Raw genomic sequence first — 21893 nt, 5'->3', positions numbered from 1 at the left:
ATTAATCAATAAACAATGTTTAATTGAATAAAACACTCACAGAAACACCTTATTCCCCACTTTAATATAAAATATTCTCTTTGTCGTAATCACAACCACTTGCTACTATACAGTTAATTGCATGGGGGGTAGGCAAAAGGTAAACTACAAAGGACTTTCCAATACAATGCACACGTTACGTCCACTTGCGCGCAATCAGTTATTGTCATGTGCATAGTCTTGTATCATACACTATATTATACACATATGTCCAGTGTTCTGATGTAGCACAGATGAGTGTAGATTTAGAATGTTAAGTTGCTGACATTCCGTATTCTAAGTTCCATAATATCCATTAGATGCTGACACTGTTCCATTTAAGGCCTTGTCTGCTCCTCATACACTCTACTTATCTACTGCGGGGTCACTAACTGATAACCTCTGCCGATAACCATTCCAAGTCTCTGATATTGCGTATTGTGGCCAGTTATTAGATAGTGTAATACATGTAAACCTATACTAGCCAGTGTGAAGGTTATCTTGACACTTGGCTAATTTGACATGATGATGGCTGGCTTGGTAATAAGCTGGAATATGTAGGAACTTGGTAAAAGGAGTTGCACAAGTCTAGTTTGGCATTTAAAAGTTGACGTCTAGTTTGGCAGGGTATGGGGCAGTATTTGGCAGGGCGTGGGTTGGCATGGAAGCCAGTGCTTAGAGTTAAGGGGTGTTGATTAGTCCGGTTTATAAGAAGCATTATGGTAAGCTAAATGACCTTTCACCTTTCTTACAGGGGTCCTCTCGCTCCCTCCCTACTTCAGTCCTTATAAAGACAGCACTCTGGAGAGAGATGGAGCCACTGACGCCTACACACACCTAGAACTACGCACTTTGGAGCAGTCGCTGCTCGCCACCTGCGTCGGGAGCATCTCGGAGTTGAGTGAGTATTGCAAAATTTAAGTCCTATTTAATACAAAGCATTTCACAGAATCCATTGTGCGAACTGTTCACTTACCGGGAGAAAGGGCCACACATCTGATGGTGAACAAGGCTCACTGCCATAATCCTATGTAATTAGCGATGTAGCTGCTACATCCTTAATAACTGTTAAGAGAAACCACCCATATTATTGGGATATAGCTGGTTTTAGTTACTGCAACTCGCCTATCCATAGGGGGGGGGGGGGTTCCTAGAGCCTGGAAACCCCCCTCCAAGCCTGGGGCACTGTATAATTGAGGTGGCTGGACCCTGCTCCCTCTTCACACGGATTTGCTTGAAAAGGGAGAGCTGTGTGCACCTAACAGTAGTGCACGCATCATTACCCATGTATATTATGGGGATAGGAAGAGTTGGAGAGCAGCCAAGCACTCTCTAAAATTATAGCCATGCCCCCATGCATGCTGGTCACACCCACTGGCGGCGTGGTGTGGAAACCCCCCTCTACAAATCCTGCGTTTGCCCCTATCTTTGGTTTTTGTGTCTGCAGGTGACCTGGTGTCCCGAGCCATGCATCACATGCAGTGTCTGAGCACTCTCCGGCCTGGCATGAGCCCCGCCCGTCAAAACCGCCACTCGCAGCAACACGTCACGTGGTCTCCTGACTCCCTACACACCTTGTACTATTTCCTGCGCTGCTCGCAGATGGAGTCCATGGAGAATCCAAACTTGGACCCACCCAGAATGGCGCTCCACAGCGAGAGGTAAGAACGGCTGTACACAAATTTGCCGTGTGTTGTGTGAGAGATCAGCGCTGTTACGTCTCTTTACACAGTTGTGAACATTTCTGACCCTGTTGTGTACAAACCTCACAGCGCAAAGCATTATCGAGTTTATTTAATAAGGCAACGAGACACAGTGCAAACGTGTCCATATTAGTTTTTAGCAGCTAAAATTCAACAAGAGCTGCATCTTGTGTTTGCAACATTTGCAAATCACTTATATCGTGTTTGAGAATAAATTCTGCTTTAATTGGATGTTTTTCACTATGACGTTTTCAGTGCGTCCATAATATTTATTGTATATTTGAGCCATTTGTGAAAATATTAGAGTTCTATAGTTAGTAAGGTTGTTAAAAGACACAGATCCATTCAGTTACATGAATTGTAATTGTGTTGATTCAGACGAAAGCAAAACAAAACCTCTAGTGTGACAGTTGCCAATTTAACTGCAGAGTAGGAAACAATCTTTCCTGGCCCAAATATGTAACTAGGTTAAATTGTCTGTATTAGTCACCTCCATAATGTCCTCCATTAATCATAGCTACAGATACCATTACTTGTATAAAAAAAAATTGCCATCACCACCTCATGCATGAAGAAATTTCAGAGCTTAATTGCTGTTACTGTAAAGAACCCTTTCCTATGCTTATAGTAAAACCTTGTTTCTTCCATTCACAACTAACCTTTGTATTCTATCCTTCAACCATTTCCTTACCCTTCTAGATTTAGTACTTTCACCTTCTGTGCCAGACGGTCATGTGGAACAGTGTTTGAATGTTTCTGTAGAATCCAAATATATCACCTCATTTGCACTACCAAGAACCAGCTTGTAGCTTGCCGCCTCATAAAAATTTAACTCTATTTAGGGATGGCCAATCCATCAGGAAACAATGCTGCTATCAAATTATTTTCTACAATATGTTTCAGAATCGCATTCCTCAGAATTCCTTGAAATAAGTTACCCATGACAGAAGTCAGGCTTACAGGTCTATAATTTTCTATTCCCGATTTTGTTTCCTTATTAAAGATGGGCAGAAAGCATTTGTAGCATAAATCTTGTGGTACTCTCCTAGTTATTAGGGTGTCTATTAATATGTCATATCTGAACTTAGTTCCTTTAGCACACATGGGTGAAAGTCATTTGAATTAGCTGCTTTATCCTCTTTTGTGAGACAAGTAACATTTATTGGTGTGTATAAGATATTGCCTGGGGTTTGTTTTTCTTCTGTAAATACAGATGAAAACAATCTTTAAACATTCTCTTTCTCTAACACATTTTAACACTTTGAAATTCACCAAGACAGAAAATAAGACCCTTTGCGCTCCGATTGCTCTTTACACTGCCTTATTAAAATTCCTCCTGTCAGATATCTCCGTTCTCTGGGTAAACTCTCTTTGTAATTCTATCCCACATTGCTGGATCCTCCAGCTGCACCAATCACAATTCTATGTCTGCAAAGTTGAAATGGGGACAGTTCCTAAGCCCCTACCTTGTTGCCACTACGCATTATGTGCAGTTTCCTAGATAATAAAACGTGAAACATGGCCGGCCCCATCATCTGCACTGTCCTGAAACTACTTCCATGTGTTTTAAATGAAATCAATATCATCTGCACAAAATAAAGAACGGCTCACAATGCGGTCTCAATTACTTGTTACTTCACGCGGTAGACCCACATTATTTCATGAATCCTACATACTTAAAGAGATTTATGGCTTTGATTTAGTCCAACCTTTTAACATAGAATTTGACTGCCGATAAGAACCGTTTGGCCCGTCTAGTCTGCCCATTTTTTAACCTATGGTAACCTCCAACTCTATGTGATCCTTTATTCTTTGTTAGGATGTCTATCCCAAGCATAAATTTCTCTACTGTATTATCCTCTACCACCTCTGATGGGAGGCTATTCCACTTATCCACTACCCTTTCTGTGAAGTAGTTTTTCCTGACAATTCCTCTGAACCTACTTCCCCCAGTGTCAGTGCATGTCCTCGTGTTCTAATACTTCATCATCATCATCATCATCATCATTTATTTATATAGCGCCACTGATTCCGCAGCGCTGTACAGAGAACTCATTCACATCAGTCCCTGCCCCATTGGAGCTTACATTCTAAATTCCCTAATATTCTCACACACACACATACACACACACACAGACAGAGACAGAGAGAGACTAGGGTGAATTTTTTGATAGCAGCCAATTAACCTACCATTATGTTTTTTCGAGTGTGGGAGGAAACCCACGCAAACACGGGGAGAACATACAAACTCCACACAGATAAGGCCATGGTCGGGAATTGAACTCATGACCCTAGAGCTGTGAGGCAGAAGTGCTAACCACTAAGCCACTGTCCTTTGTAGAATGTTTCCCTCCTGTACCTTGTTATAACCCTTGATATATTTGAAAGTTTCTTTTAGCTCGTAACGTCTTAGGACAGACCTGTATGTTCAAATTTCTTTACACTTTCTTCTGCTTATGGATCTGGAATATCCTTAAATACTGGTTCCACTCTCGCCTCACGGAGGCCAAATATTTTCCTCCTGGATCTTCATCATCTCCACTGCGCAATCCCTATAGGAGACCATTAATCTTCTTTTTATTCAGGCTGCTTCTTGTGTTCCTCTGTTAATTTGCACAGTAGAATTTCTTGCCATGTTTTTCAGCTGTAAATTACGTCCGTGGAATTCCTCTTCTGTTTAGTGACCACAAAGACGGCAGCGTTGAATTACATGGCTGCAGAGCAATTAAGCCCGAGTGAGGAGTGTAGCGCTGTTAAGATGTTTGCCAACAAGGAAACATACCAGTCGGCGGGAGGTAGTGGTGTGCGCATCTTCCTGAGGCTGCCGTGCGAATATATAGTATGTGTTTTGTTATCAAACCCCTAGCGAGGGGTTAGGAGCAGAGATGGTTTAGTTGTATAATGGGGTTTTGTCAGGAAGTTTATGATCTGGCATAAAATATTTCTGACGTTTTCACCAATGCATCTACCCAGGCCACAAAGGTTACAGGCTGCTGGGGGGGGTCTGGCTCCTGCGGTGGATGCAAATAGTTTCTTGTTGCTGGTATGGATTAGAAATAATCAGAGTATTCATCTTGTACATCCTGCAATATGTCACAATGTTTCCTTGTCCAGTACTCCTAGGCAATAGAAGATTTATTTTATTTTCTCACCAGGGGCTCAATAGTGCATTGTTGGGACCCAGAGCAAAATTTCAGTAGGGACCCATTTCAGGGGCCCCCTCTCAGCTCCCAATAGGGAAAGAGAGAGTGCACCTTCCATAGTTACACTCCTGTATCTCTCTACAGGCAGCCGATTGTGGGCTACATCAATATTTAGCCTTTTAATGTGCTAGGTACTTATGGACATCATGTAAAATGAAAGGTTGCAGTTCTTAGTGCATTGATTGGCTGGCTCCACTCTGCGTAGCTGATGGGGAACACTGGAAATGTTATCAACCTGTACCCCCCGACCCTCCAACCTCCTCTTCCGAAATCTGTCTCCTTTGTCTTTTTATATTACAGATTTGCAGATTATTAGTGACTTACCTTCTTAGCAATCTGCATAACATTGCTCTGTCCACTTTGCAAAGTGCACTGAAGTCTACTCCATCTGTAAAGTACAAGCCACAGTGCGTGTGATAACAATCTAATTGGTGTTCATTGGTGAGCAAAATCAGATACACATTGCAGTAAAAAACGCTTTAGATATAAATGTTGACAGATACATATTTAAATATTTTATAAAGTATTCTTAGAAACTATCCATAGTACAAACACCGATACGTTCATTGCGATCTTTTATTATACCATCTACGGCTCCTTTGGGATTTTTTTCCTGCAAGTAATTTCTCACAGGAACCTAAATAATGCAGCTTACCTTGTGTGCCGCTGAATATATTATTTGCATTTTGTTTGATATGTCCCCTGAGAAGCTTGCACTTACCCCCCCTGTTGTCACACAGACCGTTCATCCTGCTGCCGCCACTCATGGAGTGGATGCGCGTGGCGATCACGTACGCGGAACACCGCCGCAGCCTGACGGTAGACGCCGTTGACATCAGACAGACGGCCAGGCTGCTTCTCCCAGGACTGGACTGTGAACCACGGCAGCTCAAGTACGTTATCATCACCATCATTTATTAATGTAGCGCTTTGCAATTGGGAACAAACAGTAATAAAACAATACTGGGTAATACAGACAGAGAGAGGTAAGAGGGCCCTGCTCGCAAGCTGAAAATCTTTGGGAGTAAGTGACAGGAGAATCATTTTTATGCCAAAGTCAAGAACTATCTACTGTCATGGCTGATCGAGCTATACAGGCCCCGCCCACTTGTCACATGACTCATGTTGGTAAACTTACCTGATGCAGAACAGGCGATGAGGACAAAGTCGTTTTATACAATATATCACCTCCTGTTAGAAATGCAGCCATGTAGGACTAATTAGGGTGCCTTTCACCTTGGCCATTATACCCATCGCTCCTTCTTCTGCTCCTCATCCCTCCCCCATATTCCTCCTCTATCTCTAAGTTTTGTATATTTATCTGTCAGACCCGAGTGCTGCTTCAGTTCCCTCAGACGTCTGGACGCTGCAGCTGCCACTGAACGGTTCCAGCAGGACCTGGGCTTTCGAATGCTCAACTGCGGCCGGACGGACCTCATCCCCCAGGCAGTGAGAGCGTTGGGGCATGATGGCATTAACACCATGGACGATCAGGTGACGGCCCCAAATGTTTTATGAAAAATATATTGGTGTTGTTTATAGAGCTTCATGGTAGCTCTGCTCAGGTAGATGGATACTGGACTGGATTGTAAGTAAATGATCACATACTTACTTTTTTGGGGGAGGTCCAAAGGCCAAGTGTTGGGAGCATGACAATGTGATTGTCTCCACCCCGTTCTGCGCAGGACTAGCCCAGCGAGTCCAATTGCGCCATAATGTCCCTGACTCCACCCTCTTTACAAAGAGAGGCAGCATCTTAGAGGGTGACTACTCCCTCGGAAGTCCGAGAAGATACCTCAGAATTCAGAGTCTCCTGAACATTCCGGGAGAGTGGGAAAGTATGAATAATTGTATATTACAGGTTCCCTATTCAGATTAATTCATCACAGCCAAGAGCCAAAACCATCTTGGTGAATAAGGGATTTCTAACTTTACTATACATTGATATATTTTGTTGCCTCTTTCTGTGCTTTTCAGCCATATATTTATAACCTCCGGCAAACGCCTAGATTTGACTTGTCCGTGGATTAGACACAATTCTGCTCCTCTCTCTGTATTGTCTTTATCCTGAGGGCAGCTCTGTGCTATATTCTAGGGCAATGAAAATAAACTATTTTGCCTGGATGGTATAAATGCATGACTGAAAAGCTCAGAAAGAGGCCAGAGACATTAAGCAACAAATTTAGTTACATTTTCACAGGAGAATGTGTGTACAAGCCAATGAATTAAAATTAGCTGAGGGTGAAAATCCTATTAGACTCTCCCACTAGACGTTTTTCGTCCGTGAGAGTACCCTCATTTAATTTGATGGGAAAATTGTGAAGGCGATGAAAATTTTATTTTGCACTTTTTTTTTTAAATCAAGTTGATATTTTGACCAATGTAATTTATTTTTAATAATAATTTACTGATAATGACTTTAATATCCGAAGCAAGGATAACCTGTAGACAATAATTCATTGGTCACAGTGTATACATTACAGCCATTAAAGCAATCATCTGCTTCACAGAGCATTTCTACAGCTCGAAGCAAATTTATTCGACTGGGGTTCCCACAGGCTGGAAGGGCATGCTGCAACTTGTAGTTCTACCATCGCTGGAACCCCATGATGTTGACCTTGGCTGCTCTTTTCCAGGGTTTGACTCCGCTCATGTACGCCTGCGCTGCCGGGGACGAGGCCATGGTACAGATGCTGATAGAGGCCGGAGCAGATCTGGATGTGGCGGTAAGTTATTGACCTATGTGACTTGGAGGGGAAAGTGATGTGATATTTGAATCATTACGGTTATTGTGCCATTACCGTAATGAATAAAGTAATGGGGAATGTGACTATGTTTTGTAAAAATAAAGATGACATAGTTGGCGGATGCAGAGAGACCATATGCTGACTTTTCTGGTCATTGATCATGTACTTAGATACCACAGAAGAATTGTACTTCAATATTTTAACAATCCCTCCCCGATATATTACAGTATCATCTGGAAACAAATCACATGTAATTACTTGCAATGCAATTAAAATCTAATTGCGTTAAGCAAGCCAAGTACAATATTACTGAAAAGCTCTTATTGAAACATGTTTTTTTTTTATTTAATATTCCTTAAGTGGAGCCAGGAGTACAGCAGAAAAGAGGCTTTCTTGTTTCACTTGTGGCTTTTATGTATAAAGGAAGATTGTAGCCTTTCACAACACTACAGTGATGTCATTAATTCATTTAAAATCTCATCCCACGACATACAATGTATAGGAGTGCAGTACAGAGTAAACGTCTGCACCCCATTCGCATTCAGCCAGAGACGCCCGGTTCTGATCAGTTCCTCGCACCAACAGATGGGCGCAATAGAGCGAAAGTATCCGCGCGACAATACAGAGAAGCGTTTGCTTCCTGGGACCCCAGATATCAGCTTTGTAAATAAGCAGATAGTTGTATACGGTTGTAGTTAGAAAATGATCTGGTTAACTCATGACTACGTTGGAGTGTTTTTATTTATTTTCAATGTTTGAATCAACCTAGTCACGCCATCGATGAATCCACCTTTGCTTATCGGGGGAGAGCCGCAAAGCGTGCAATATTTGTGAGATCTGGGGCTACGACTACGCTGAAGATGTTTTTTTGGTTGCGGGATTGTGTGATCTAAATGATAGAGGACACAATTGTATGATGTGTAACCGATAGATCCCTATTGGACCAGCTACACGTGCAAGATTTGGCTCGTGCAATTAATCTCGCACAGTCACTCAACTAAGAATATGTACTGCAACTCTAGACTTACGTCAGGTGAAGTCTGAGCACGGATTTGAGAAAAGATCATGTAGGACGTATTGATGAGCAAGCCGGAATGTAGGGAAGACAAATAAACATTTTAAAGGTACTAGGTCAGTGTTGGCTAACCTGTGACACTCCAGGTGTTGTGAAACTACAAGTCCCAGCATGCTTTGCCAATATATAGCAGCTTATTGCTGGAAGGCTATGCTGGGACTTGTAGTTTCACAACACCTGGAGTGTCACAGGTTAGCCAACACTGGACTAGGTCAAAAATGCCTTATTTTATACAAATAAAAACACATATGATAAAAGAGAGAAGACAGTGGTTTATTGGTAAGTTTCCCATAGGCACCTGCCTGTAAAGCTATGGAAACTTTTCACAGATACAAATCCATAGAGTTCTATACATACTAACGCTACCATGTAATCTGGCCATAGCCCACTAATAAAGAAAGCCCCCCCCCCCCCCCCCCCTCCTCAACCACGCACAACCAGCAATGTCAGGTACTAACTTCGGTTTCGAAATTAAGTTCCATTTGGTTGGAAGTAAATGCAACTTTTAATGTTCTTTCAGGTTCCAAGCAGTTCCCCCCGAAACCCTTCCGTGCACCCCGACACTCGCCAGTGGACAGCGCTAACATTCGCCGTCCTCCACGGACACATCTCCGTTGTGCAGGTGAGTTGTATAAGGGATTGGTAGACTAGTGCCCACAGTAGAAGTGTAATGCCAGCCTGTGGCTCACCAGTGGCTGACGTTGGTCTCCAGCGTGTCTTGGCGTTCTAGGATACAGACAGTAGTCTAGTGTAAAGTTCTACTCCCCATTATCTAACCTTAACCCGTTGTTGCTTCTCCACAGCTGCTCCTTGACGCTGGTGCCCACGTTGAGGGTTCCGCTGTGAACAGCAGTGAAGACAATTATGCAGAAACCCCCTTACAGCTGTCATCTGCTGCAGGTACCAAACACCTCTATATAACAACTTCCAATGAGAGCGTCTCCTAATTCTTCTAACAGCAGAGATGTGTGTATTGCGGTTTCCCTAATACAAATATTAGCTGGTGATGTGACACTTGGTTTGGTTGTTGTCACGTGAGAGAAGGGATTCGGATATTCTCCTGTAAGTCGCAGCGCTGCGATGCCTTGTCTTCATGGCAGACGTCTACGTGCAGGAACACTGCCTATCCCTTAGTCTCTGTTTCCTGATCTTCTGTAGGTAACTACGAACTGGTCAGTCTGCTGTTAGACAGAGGTGCTGACCCTCTTTTGAACATGTTGGAAGCTGGAGGGGTGTCCTCCTCGTTACACGAAGATATGAACTGCTTCAGCCACTCGGCCGCTCACGGGCACAGGTATTTGAACGCTGTAGTTATAAAACTTTTGCTGCCAGAACACAGTTCTCCGAGACTCTTCTCTAGCCACAAAAAAAAAAAAGTCTTGGCATAACTGCCGACTGATCTTTTTAGGGAATCTTTTAAATGCTACTGCCCCCGAGGCCATTACAAGTTTAAGCAATCCTTTATTAATGAAAACAATGTAATATATATCTGAATGAGTCTGCCAATATAGTGGCTATGGCACCCTCTAATGCCAATCGGTGGTATTGCACGAGATGGAACACGATTGACCTCTGTAGATATGCAGCAAAGTTCTTTGCCTACTTGTCTAGGAATGTCCTGAGGAAGCTGCTGACACAGCCCCAGCTCTGCACTGGAGATGTCCTATCCCTGGAGGAGATACTGGCAGAGGGTGTGGAAAGTGACACGTCCAGCACCGACAGCGCCGACCAGGGTCCGGTCCGGCTTTGCAAAACCAGGATGAAAGCTCTGCAGGAGGCGACCTACTACAGTGCGGAACACGGCTATCTAGATATCACTATGGAACTCCACAGCCTCGGTAAGGCTCACTCACACTTACTTGGAGTTCTTTACTCCATGCCAAACAGATCTACCATGTGGGCACTGTCCTCTTGGCACTACGGCTGACAAACAATGCTTTATATAGACTGATAGACACTGGGGAGTAAATATATCAAACTGAGTTTTCGGACAGTTTGAAAAGTGGAGATGTTGCCTATAGCAACCAGATTCTAGCTGTCATTTTGTAGAATGTACTAAATAGCTAGAATATGATTGGTTGCTATAGGCAACACCTTCACTTTTCAAACCCGCAGTTTGATACATTTACACAACCTCAAAGTAGCCATCAAAATCACCAGTCTCATAAGCAAATTGTTCCCTTTATTTATATCGGGCTTCACATCCTATTTCACTTGATATGATACATTAGGTCCAAGTAGCAGACTGCACAAGTGAATTCCTTTTAAAGATTATATATCCAATGCAGCGGTTTGTATCGTGGGTTATAATATTTGTAGCTTTTAAAAAAGTATTCCACAGACCAAGAATGGCGTCTGGTAATAAATCAGCAAAATTATACCAGTTCATTATAAACGTTTTATAGAGGTGCACAATGAAGCCAAAACCACAAGATCAAATATATTAAAAGCAAATATAATATCCAGGGCGTTCTACTAAAATGTAGCATTTATTATCCATTGTGAAAATGCAAAAAAACTGTATCCACTTATGAAGATTGATAACAGTTGCAAAAACAATTACTTGGTTTCAATAAATACTAAAGTGCAATAATAACATTATTTTCATTCAGTACGTCAAAAAATTTGCAACTCTGCATTAGCAGCTTAATTAAAAAAAACATTGTGCTGGATGTATGTCTTAGGGGTGCCGTGGAAGCTGCACGTATGGATCGAATGTCTGCGGACTTCTTTCTACCACTCCCACCATTCTGTAATGGAAAACCTACTACGGGAATTCTGCACCATAAGAGAGGAGGATTATAACGAGGAGCTGATTAACGAGGGGCTGCCACTTCTCTTTAACATTTTCAAGACCACTAAAGTAAGAATAATTCATCTACGTGTTTTCTTCTAAAAAGAGAACTGTAAAAAAAAAAAAAAAAAAAAAAAAAGTTCCAGTGTAACTATATAGTGTTTTTGATTGTTCTAATTCTTACTAAAGAAGTTTGGATTGATCACCGGCACGGAATTGATTGTATAATATTTGTAGTATTATATTAAATCTTTAGAGGGGTTGTTTCATCAAAAATACAGACCTTTTATTTCATGTAGCCCAATTGTAAAGCACTACGGAACCTGCTGGCGTTATACAAATAAATGTTGATGATAATATAGCGACTAACACAGGGCGTCTGTATAATAACTAGAAAAAGGGGGGTCCATTTTGGAAGCAGAAAATAATTGATCACCCCCCCCCCCCCCTTTCATTGTTATGGGAGCTCTGAACTGCAGCACAACCAACCAATCATCATTTATTTATATAGCGCCAGGAAATTCCGTAGCGCTTTACAATTGGGAACAAACGTTAATAAGACAATACTGGGTAATACATACAGACAGAGAGGTAAGAGAACCCTGCTCACAATCTTACAATCTAGGGGACAATGGGAGTTAGAAACACAAGGGCATGTGCTACATCATATTGCACAATGGACCAGCCAGACTGAAAAGGTAAAAGTACTGAGTGGGCTGTGTGTGGCAATGTTGGGCAGAGGGTTGTTGTCTTGTGTTAGCTGTGTAGATGGTGGTAATAGGGTAATCTAGGGAGATTAAGAGGGTGGTAGAGGAATATTATAAGTTTGCCTGAAGAGGTGGGTTTTCAGAGAATGTTTGAAGACTAGAGGAAAGTCTTACTGTGCGAAGGAGGGAATTCCACAAAGTGGATGCAGCCCGAAAAAAGTCCTGTAACCGGGAATGGGAGGATGGGATGAGAGTGGAAGAGAAACGCAGATCTTGTGCAGAACAGAAGTGTCGAGTCGGGAGATATTTTGAGACAAGTGAGGAGATGTATGTCAGTGAGCGCTCTCCTGGCTGCACTCACTCCTTCACTCGTATGTCTGCCATAGTCATCAGCGCCTCTCTTCTGCTGAAGCCTCTCTCCCACCTGCTTAATTGAATGCTTAGTTTTGCATCAGAGGAAACAAACCTCGAGAGTAATGGGCAGTGGGCGGACGGGGATTCCATGAACAGACATTTAGCAGACACAGAAAACACTTCCTTTTTAAAGGGGTTGGAAACCCTGACAGCCTTGTAACCTCTATGGCTGTGCAGCCGGGGGAGATTAAACAGTAGTGGGACTCTTCTATTGTTTCCTTGTTCTTTCTTATATAATGCATTTATACAGCCATGCAGATATAACCACATAGTTGAGCTTACAATCTAATTTTAGTAAAAAAATACAGCGCTCAATTATCGGAATGGACAATGTACATATAAGCATAAAGAATGTCACTAGAAATTGTATCTAGATGTAATCAGAATAGAATTCTGACCTTAATGATGTGTATATATAGTCCTGCTTCATTAACATAGGACTATATATACGTCATTAAACCCGTTGAGCAGTTATTTCTAGCACTGCAAGTGGCCCCTGTGAACTTCCGGCTCTCGCCCCTGTGGCTGATGTGGTCTTGTTTTTGCTTTCCCGCAGATTGACGCAATTACACAGCAGTTGGCCGCCATCTTTGCTCATTGCTATGGAGACAGCCCGGTCCCCAAGATTCCAGAGAAACACAAGACCCTTCCGGCTCGCCTGGGTGAGGAAGCCCCCGTCTATCTGACCATTAGGATCAGACCTAAGTCCTGTGTGGATATCCTTGCGTTCACACTCTAGGCCCCATAAACAGCTGTTAGCGGGGGGCCAGGACCACACATACATCTATTTATTGTGTCCTGGATACTAGTGCAGACGTGCGAATAGTGTTGTTTGTACAGCAGACACCTGTTGTATTGAGCATGTAGCACAATGCCGGACAGTCACCCGAGTAATGATACGTTATCCCATAGATCCTCACTTCCTGAACAACGAAGAGATGTCGGATGTGACGTTCCTGGTAGAAGGAAAGTTATTCTACGCTCACAAAGTTCTACTGGTCACAGCTTCCAATAGGTAATAAATGCAGCCTCTATATTATAGAGCGGGACATACCACTTCACCCTACGGGGGAGCCCTCTAGCCTCGAATACAGTATGCGGTTTAACCTCTGGTTCAGAAATTCTTGACAGAATATTTATTTTACTGTAGTGTAAAGCTGGTATACAGCTGTGGTATTTTTGTTTTTTAATTTTCTGTATTCTATATAACGGTACTGACCATTATATAAATACATTTGTTTTATTATTCCGGTCTATGAAATGCATTTTGAGAGAGTTTGGGGGACAGTGACACTTTCAGGCGAGGAAGAGGTACTACACACGCATTAGAATAAAACAAAAATTATTTGCACATAAATTTGGAATGGTTTATGTCAAAGACCATTGGATTTAAATGCACACTAAAGTTTTAACAAAGAAAAAAAACTTGTGTGATAAAGGCAATGTTAGAAGAACACATTCACTCCCAGAAGCATTGCTACATCCGTCACTGCTCCTACCAGTGTGTAAATTGCAGAGATTTAAGTCACTGCTGTTCTGACCACAACGAATGGGTGAAACTATACAGGGAGCACTCGCCTCTCAACTTGTATTTTGCTGTAGTTGCCCTTTAGTTCAGTTACAACTAGAGATGCTCAGGCTCGGTTTTCTGAAAACCGAGCCCACCCGAACTTAGGGGATCCGAGTAGGCTCGTGAGCTGGCTCGTTACTTTCATGGGTCCTTGGATCTGAATCGAGGCAAAATGTCATTGTTGCGGTGTCGGATCTCGCAGGTTTTGGATTCCATAAGTACCTCCCTCCCCAGGAGATCAAGCGCCATTGCTCACACAGAAACAGGGGTAGCAGTGTTCTTGTCACTCTCCAGTCTTCAGTGACATTGCTCAGTGCCATTGCTCACATAGAAACAGGAGGGGTAGCAGTGTTCTTGTCACTCTCCAGTGACATTGCTCAGTGCCATTGCTCACACAGAAACAGGAGGGGTAGCAGTGTTCTTGTCATTTGACAAAAATTCACTGGAAATGAATGTTATTGAGGTTAATAATAATGTAGGGATAAAAAAGAGCCAAATTATATGATTTTAGCAGAAAAATATAGGGATTTTAGAAAAAAATGGGGATCCAAAACAAACACGTGAGGGAGGGTTTGCCAAAACCAAAACACGAAGTTACTCCAGATCCAAAACCAAAACACGGGTGACGGTAAACATCTCTAGTTACAATTAACCTATAATAATCTTGATTTTTTTTTTTTTGTTAGGTTTAAGACCCTGATGATCAATGCAAGTGATGAAGAGGATTCGTGCCCCACGACAATTGAAATCACAGACGTAAAATACAGCATCTTCCAGGTGTGTACACATAGAAGTGTTACGTGAAATTAAGTGTTATGTTTTACCGATGAATTAAGATGTGTGTAGATATCCTGGTGTTTGATAAATATTCCAGGTTATGCAGAAACGCCTCACGAGAGGTCTTAATACACCGAGCAGGATGTCCTACATCATTCCAGTGTATAGTTTATGCTCTGTGACAAATGAATTACTGCAGGTAGAACTAGCAACGCTCTTAACCCCCTACATTTGGGCCATCTCAATTTCCGAGAAACCAGCACGTTTTGCTACAACCATCCCGGCTCCATGTAAACATGAACAATCTAATCTGAAAAGCTTCTTAGGCAAATATTCAGACTGCTTATTCCACAAACTGTAACTTAATGGGAAGTACAGGTGTTGTCTTGTATCACGGAGTTATCAGAGATGAATCTGGGGAAATCTCTGCATTTGTGTCCGTCCTATTAGTTACTTTTCCAGATGATGAAGCCCTCGGGGGCACGTAGTAACAGTCCCTCATTATCTTGGATCCAGTTCTCAGGCCTGTGTTTTCATTTAACATACAAATATGCAAGAGTGAAATTACAGATCAGAGGGATGGATCTGGAGAAGAGATTCTGGCTCATTTGAAGATGTTGGGGAATGTGTGTAAACACTGACTGATTCTCGGACACAAAGGGGGGTATAGTTACTAAACTGTGGATTTGAAAAAGCAGAGTTTGCCTATAGCAACCAATCAGATTCTAGTTATTTATTTATTTAGTACATTCTACAAAATAACTAGTATCTGATTGGCTGCTATAGGCAACATCTCCACTCTTTCAAACCCACAGTTTAGTAAATATTAGAGATGCTCACTGACCCCCGTGAACTGGCTTTGGTTTTGGATCTGGATTAGCTTAGTGTTTTGGTTTTGGCAAAACCACCCTCATGTGTTTTGGTTTTGGATTTTTTAGAAAAAGTCCTAAAATATGCTAAAATCCCATAATTTTGCTTTTTTTTTTTTTGTTCCTACATCAGTGTTGGCTAACCTGTGACACTCCAGGTGTTGTGCAACTACAAGTCCCAGCATGCTTTGCCAATATATAGCAGCTTATTGCTGGAAGGGTATGCTGGGACTTGTAGTTTCACAACACCTGGAGTGTCACAGGTTATCCAACACTGTTCTTACATTATTCTTAACCTCAATAACACTAATTTCAAGTCATTTGCAGTCAATTTTGACCACCTCACAGATCACAATATTATTTTCATACACTTTCGGCCAAATACTGCAGCGACCTGGCTGGATGGTAAGTGACAGAGCAATGACGCAAACACACGGCAGTTCTTAGCACATCTAGGACACATTGGCACACAGCAGTGGCAGAAAAGAAAAATGGTGCAAGATGGAATTGTCTGTCCTCTTTCAATTTTGCCTTGTGCACACAAACAGAATGTTGTCTATCATTGTAAAACAACACTGATCACATAAACACAGTGCAGATAAACAGTTTTATAGGCCAAAACCATATTCATGAGAGAGAGCAGTTTATTACTGGACTAGAAACCAGCGACCTCATAATATTTAGGAGACCCCGGTGCCCAGTGAATGGATCTGCTGCTTTCTTCTAAATATGGCTTCAGGAGATATAAATGTGTGCTCTGGGTGTAGCCAAGATACACATTTCCTTTGTTCTGATAAAGTTACAACTCTGTGCGGAGATAGATAGAACCAAATTTAGTTGTATATTACCCCTTCCCTGTCATCTGCCTTAATGCCCCCATATCTTCACAAAGGAGGTAAATAAGACTGAAAAACATGTCCATGCAACTCTTAAGGGCACTAAAACTAAACTGAATATTCCTGTGGGAGGGGTGTAGTAGGGGTGGGGCTACACCCCATTTTAATGTTAAAGTGCTTTGACTCCCCAAACCGCCTACTATACCCCCCCCCCCCCAATAGGATGTAAGAGAAATATTATTTGTCTTTTAAAAGCTTAACCGACATTTCAGTTATTTAACCACACATCTTCCCAGTGCAGTTCCAGTATTTAGTATTGAAAACGACCATAGTTGTATATTGCTGTGAAGACAATTAGGGGGTTACAGAACAACAGTGAGGGGGGGGGTCTAGTAGTTTGCACTAACAGCAACTAAGCACCTGATCTTCTTGTGTAAGAGATCAATTACAACAACAAATATCTTTCATGTGATTGCGTTATATAGTAAAAACATAAAGACGGTCTAGTCTGCAGGAATGACTGTAAATAGGATGTAGTATTTGCCTCCTGACTGTAATTTTGTCTTGGTTTACTGGTTCAATATTGGCTTAAAATGCAGCAACTATTCTGTAAAGAGCTTGTTCTTCTGAGATGACCAAACCCCTCTCTGCTGCAGATGCTGATGCAGTATTTATACTACGGAGGTACAGAGTCCATACGGGTCCCCACAGCTGCTATTCTAGAGGTAAGGACAACGCCGTTCTCTGGGGTTTTATTATACAGACATGATGAGCACAGGGACAGGAGGGAAGATTGCAAGGAAAGCCAGCAGCTGTATGTGGAAGGAGAGATGGTGCTTGTTGCTGCAACAGCGAAGTTGAGAATGATTGGTGTATATAGCACCCTACTCCTGCCATACAATTGGTTGGTAAGGCTATGGAGGGAGTGGGGAGATCTTGGAGGAGGAAAGTACTGTGCATTAGTATTTATAATACATAGTAATACTTCATAAAGGTCAGCCAGCAAGGGTTCCAGTATCCATTTCTCTGTTCGGTTACATAAAGGATTTTGTAGGAGAAACAGAGTGTAGTCACAGGACACACAGTGCCTGGAAACCCCCTCTAAGCCTGGTGCACTGTATAATTGAGGTGGCTGGACCCTGCTCCCGCTTCACACAGCTCTGCTTGAAAAGGGAGAGCTGTGTGCACCTAACAGTAGTGCACGCAGCATTGTCGATGTATATTATGGGGATAGGAAGAGTTGGAGAGCAGCCAAGCACTGTCTAATATGATAGCCACACCCCCCATGCATGCTGGTCACGCCCACGTGTGGTGTGGTGTGGAAACCCCCCTCTACAAATCCTGCATTTGCCCCTGGGACCAGAGCTACAACAGTGAGATGTCCCATCCTTCTGCTAGTTGGGGTATGATGTAACTGCATTAATACTTTTGTATTGATTACCTACCTGCAGTTAATTACGTACCTGCCCTAAAATATGCTGTTTTTAGGGCAGGTAGGTAATGTGTAATGACCGATCTACATAGTCTGTGACAAAAATGCTCTGCTGTTATTTCAGCTCCTGTCCGCTGCCAGCCACTTCCAGCTCGATGCTCTTCAGCGACACTGTGAAATCATCTGCTCCCAAAACATTGACATAGACAACTGTGTCAGTATCTACAAGTATGCCAAGGTGAGACTGCACCCAGTAGTTTAACTTCAAGGATTTTTATTTTTTTTAAAGATTTTTGTACTTGCAGTTAAAACCATTTCTCTCAATCCATATAAGGGCAGATTCCTAACTTGGGGTTAAGGTGAGGGTGCAGGAGCTAGTCACTTAAGGGTTAATGTTCTGAAGCATGTAGCTCCTCCCCTCTCAAATACACTGATTTTCAATTTACAACATGAAAAGTAACCAATCAACAACTGAACACTGACCGTAAAGGGTGGGAGCTTAGTGTCCCCCAGATGGGTTCCGAGAAAAGGATTTAACCAAGTACAAAAATCCTCTTTTCTCCCACATCTCATCTGGGGGATATCACGACCTTGGGGACTTTCCAAAGCTGTCCCTAGGGGAGGGTATGCTCAGGCACAGCTGAACGCACCCACTCGTCATCCAAAGCGAGCGATTCTGGACACAAAAATGGTAAAATCTGGTAAACAGAGGAGAGTGCAGAAACCTGCATCTTCAATGAAGATCGGTCATCCTCCATATGAGGGACTGACTGTCGCAGACAATTGTATGAGCTGCTCGTCTAGATGAAGGGAGAAATTTGGACCGCTTCCAGAGAAGATCCCTCTAGAGTAGCTGAGAATGAAACTGGGCAAAGGGTACCAATTCGAGCACGGGCACCATGCTCATCAGCTTTATGCAGTGAAGAATGGACGCCTCACTTGGCCAGGAGGGACCTGGTCTTGAATAGAACAGCCAGAACCTTATCCTGCGGAAGAAACACCCGTTGACACCTTAAGTTGATGACAGCAAACCACACCCTTTGTGCAGGAATTAAGGAAGATGGGCAGGTTGACCTTTCTGAAACCACACTGTTGGATCCTTATAGCCAGGTAAAGAAGGTGTAAAAGAACAGAATGAGATGGAGCCTTTAACTACTGTGACGCCCTGAGAACGCAGGAGTCCTGCCATGACAGTCATAACCTTTGTGAAAACCCATGGGAGTGGTAAGCCAGGCCAAAGCCCGGAACAGATAATGGGCCTTGCCGACCACAAAAAAAAAAAAATTACAAAAATACACTGATGCCCCTCCCAGATGGGGACATTGATGTAAGCCTCTTTTCTGGCCAGAGAAGCAAGGAACTCTCTCTCTGTTCCATGCTCCCAATGACAGATCGCAACGACTCCAGATTGAAGCCCAGAACCCAAACGTTGAGGGTTTTGAGGTTCAAGATCACAACGAGCCGTCCGGCTTCAGAAAGAGGTTGGAGTAAAACCCCAAACCACTTTTCCAAAATAATTGAGAGGTAACCCAGAAACTTCTGGGTTCGAAGTGCCTTGCACCATAGACTGCAGGATGGTAGATCTGTGGTAAAGAATCTGTGACAAGGGAATTGCGCAAGATCGATGACCTAACCAACTGATAACCCTTTGAATCCAGGCAATCAAAAGGTAAAGACTCTAGTGTACGTTTAGAGCCAGCATCCTCTCACCAAGCGGAGCCATGAAGAACGCCTGGCCGCTTTGAGTGCAGAGAGTTTGGAATGAACAGATACCGCATCCAAAGATGTTTGGCTTAAAAATTTTTGAAGCCTCTCGAATGTGTTTAGCTAACACAAGCACGGCCGATTTTCTTGCAAACCCTAAGCCAACTGTTCCATCCATGCCTGAATAGCTTTGTTTACCCAGGCAATAGACATACCTGGTTTCCGCCCTCCACCACATAAGCTGAGCGAAGGAGAAAATCACAATTGTCATCAGTGGCATCTCGGAGTGAAACACCACCCTGCACAGAGTTAACGGTGAGTCTGGTTAGGCTGGCAATGGGAGGATCTACCTTAGGAGAATTCTCCCATTTCAGACTCCTCCAATGGTAAGGGGTAAAGGAATTAAAATTTTCCCAGCGTATGAAACTTCAGGTCAGTCTTTTGCCAAGTCTCCAAAGCTGGGGAGACCGAGGGTAACAAACCCCGTGTCTTTTGGTGTTTAAAAAGGGAAAAGCCGGCAGTCTGAAACCTCAGGAGCAGCAAACCCCACTAGTGGACGGTATCGGCTGTGTAGGTGGAATGTGTGGTACAGTAATAGAACAAGAAGGGTCATCTACCTCTCAGAGAGTGTTTGGCAATGGACGTCGTCAAACTGAAGCAAAGGCAGTTTCTCCACAGTAGCCGATAGTGTCGCAGGCAACTGCTAATCACTGATCTGTCTCACACAGCATCTAGGGCCAACTGTCCGCAAGACCATTTAGCACAAGTATAATGCAGCACAGATGTTCCAGCAGACCCTTTTAGTCTTGGAAGTTCCTGTACTCTCCGATGCAACGGAGATCTTCCGTGGCTGTTTGTCTCCCACCAGAGCCGTTCTCTGCACTGCAGAACTGCTTGTTCCCCAGGGAGGCCCCGACTGCAGCGTTCACCTCCATCTGACAGCCTGTCTCTGTGCAGCGGCTGGCATACTCCTGAACACTGCGTGCAGGAGACAGCTGCTGTGTGTTGGGGGTGAGATAAGCCTGCAGGCTACTTAGTTCAAGGACCAAGAGTGGAGGAAGCCCACAGGCTATTCAATTCTGGGGAGGAACTTAAAAAAATAAACTGGGGATGGTTCCCTTTGGGAGGTGCAGAGTAGAGGTGGAGTTGGCTTCTCAACACTTTGAAGTGCCCCTTACTCCAGGACCATCTACTACACCCCACTGGCACACAGTGTCCCCAAATGGTACGCCAGAGAGACACCTTTCATACATGTATCCCCAACTGTAAATTTGGATAAGAGGGGGATTCTTTGAAAGTGTAGTAATAACAGTAAAAAGGGGTAAGATACACTCTTATCAACACTAATGCTCCCTGGTCCAAGGGTGAAAGTGAACAAAATTAAATGATTGGGCCGGGAACTCATTCAAACAATGCGGGTGCGTCACCCCTGGAACGTGGAAGTGAAGCGACCTACTTGATTGGATGGCAACAGCTCTCCACTGACAAGCTGCGTATCACTTCCACATCCCAAGGAGGACGTGCCCGCAAAACTTTAAAAGTCTCCAGGACAATTTGGACCAACAGTCATTACCAGAACTCAACAGGGTATAATTTATGGTAACTGTTCGTGTTCCAGTAGAGAAACCCCCTCCTTAATAGAACATCCACGTTTATAAAATAACACTATCACTTTGAGCAGGGTTTCTCAAACCCAGTCCTCAGTGCAGGTTTTCTGGATCACATGTGACATAATTAGGACCACCTGTGGATCTATTACAATGTGTCAGTCAGTAATGAATACACCTGTGCTCCAGCAAGGAGATATGGAAAACCTGCACTGTTAGGGAGCCCTGAGGACTGGATTTGGGAAACCCTGACTTGGAGGATTCCCAGGATGCAGAACTCTTATGAAATCCTTGTTAATCTACTAAAACAGAAGTGGCAACATCACAATTACATGGGCTCTGTGTATTATATCTTTGCTTCACTAGAGACTATATTACAACTGCTTGTATCGCCCCATTATCTCTCTAGTAGTAAGACTTATTTGTTCTGTTATTCA

The 21893-nt window shown here is 43.1% G+C and overlaps 1 protein-coding gene across 2 annotated transcripts in view; it reads left to right on the top strand.

Moving 5' to 3' along the window:
* Positions 1-21893, top strand: part of ABTB2 (ankyrin repeat and BTB domain containing 2) — a 105582-nt gene that overhangs the window by 83092 nt on the left and 597 nt on the right. For both annotated transcript variants that reach the window (XM_075188307.1, XM_075188306.1), the window contains exons 2-16: positions 773-919; positions 1466-1679; positions 5665-5817; positions 6253-6418; positions 7561-7650; positions 9267-9368; positions 9550-9646; positions 9905-10040; positions 10358-10584; positions 11431-11609; positions 13218-13323; positions 13574-13676; positions 14918-15008; positions 17370-17438; positions 18270-18383. In XM_075188307.1, the coding sequence (XP_075044408.1) occupies positions 1486-1679; positions 5665-5817; positions 6253-6418; positions 7561-7650; positions 9267-9368; positions 9550-9646; positions 9905-10040; positions 10358-10584; positions 11431-11609; positions 13218-13323; positions 13574-13676; positions 14918-15008; positions 17370-17438; positions 18270-18383 (1827 nt within the window). In that variant the 5' untranslated portion in view covers positions 773-919; positions 1466-1485. The remainder of the gene's footprint in view (positions 1-772; positions 920-1465; positions 1680-5664; positions 5818-6252; positions 6419-7560; positions 7651-9266; positions 9369-9549; positions 9647-9904; positions 10041-10357; positions 10585-11430; positions 11610-13217; positions 13324-13573; positions 13677-14917; positions 15009-17369; positions 17439-18269; positions 18384-21893) is intronic.

Source organism: Mixophyes fleayi, chromosome 10 (assembly GCF_038048845.1).
Source record: "Mixophyes fleayi isolate aMixFle1 chromosome 10, aMixFle1.hap1, whole genome shotgun sequence".
NCBI lineage: Eukaryota > Metazoa > Chordata > Amphibia > Anura > Limnodynastidae > Mixophyes > Mixophyes fleayi.
Note: the sequence above shows the minus strand (reverse complement) of the source record. Positions and strands in the feature narration are given on the sequence as shown.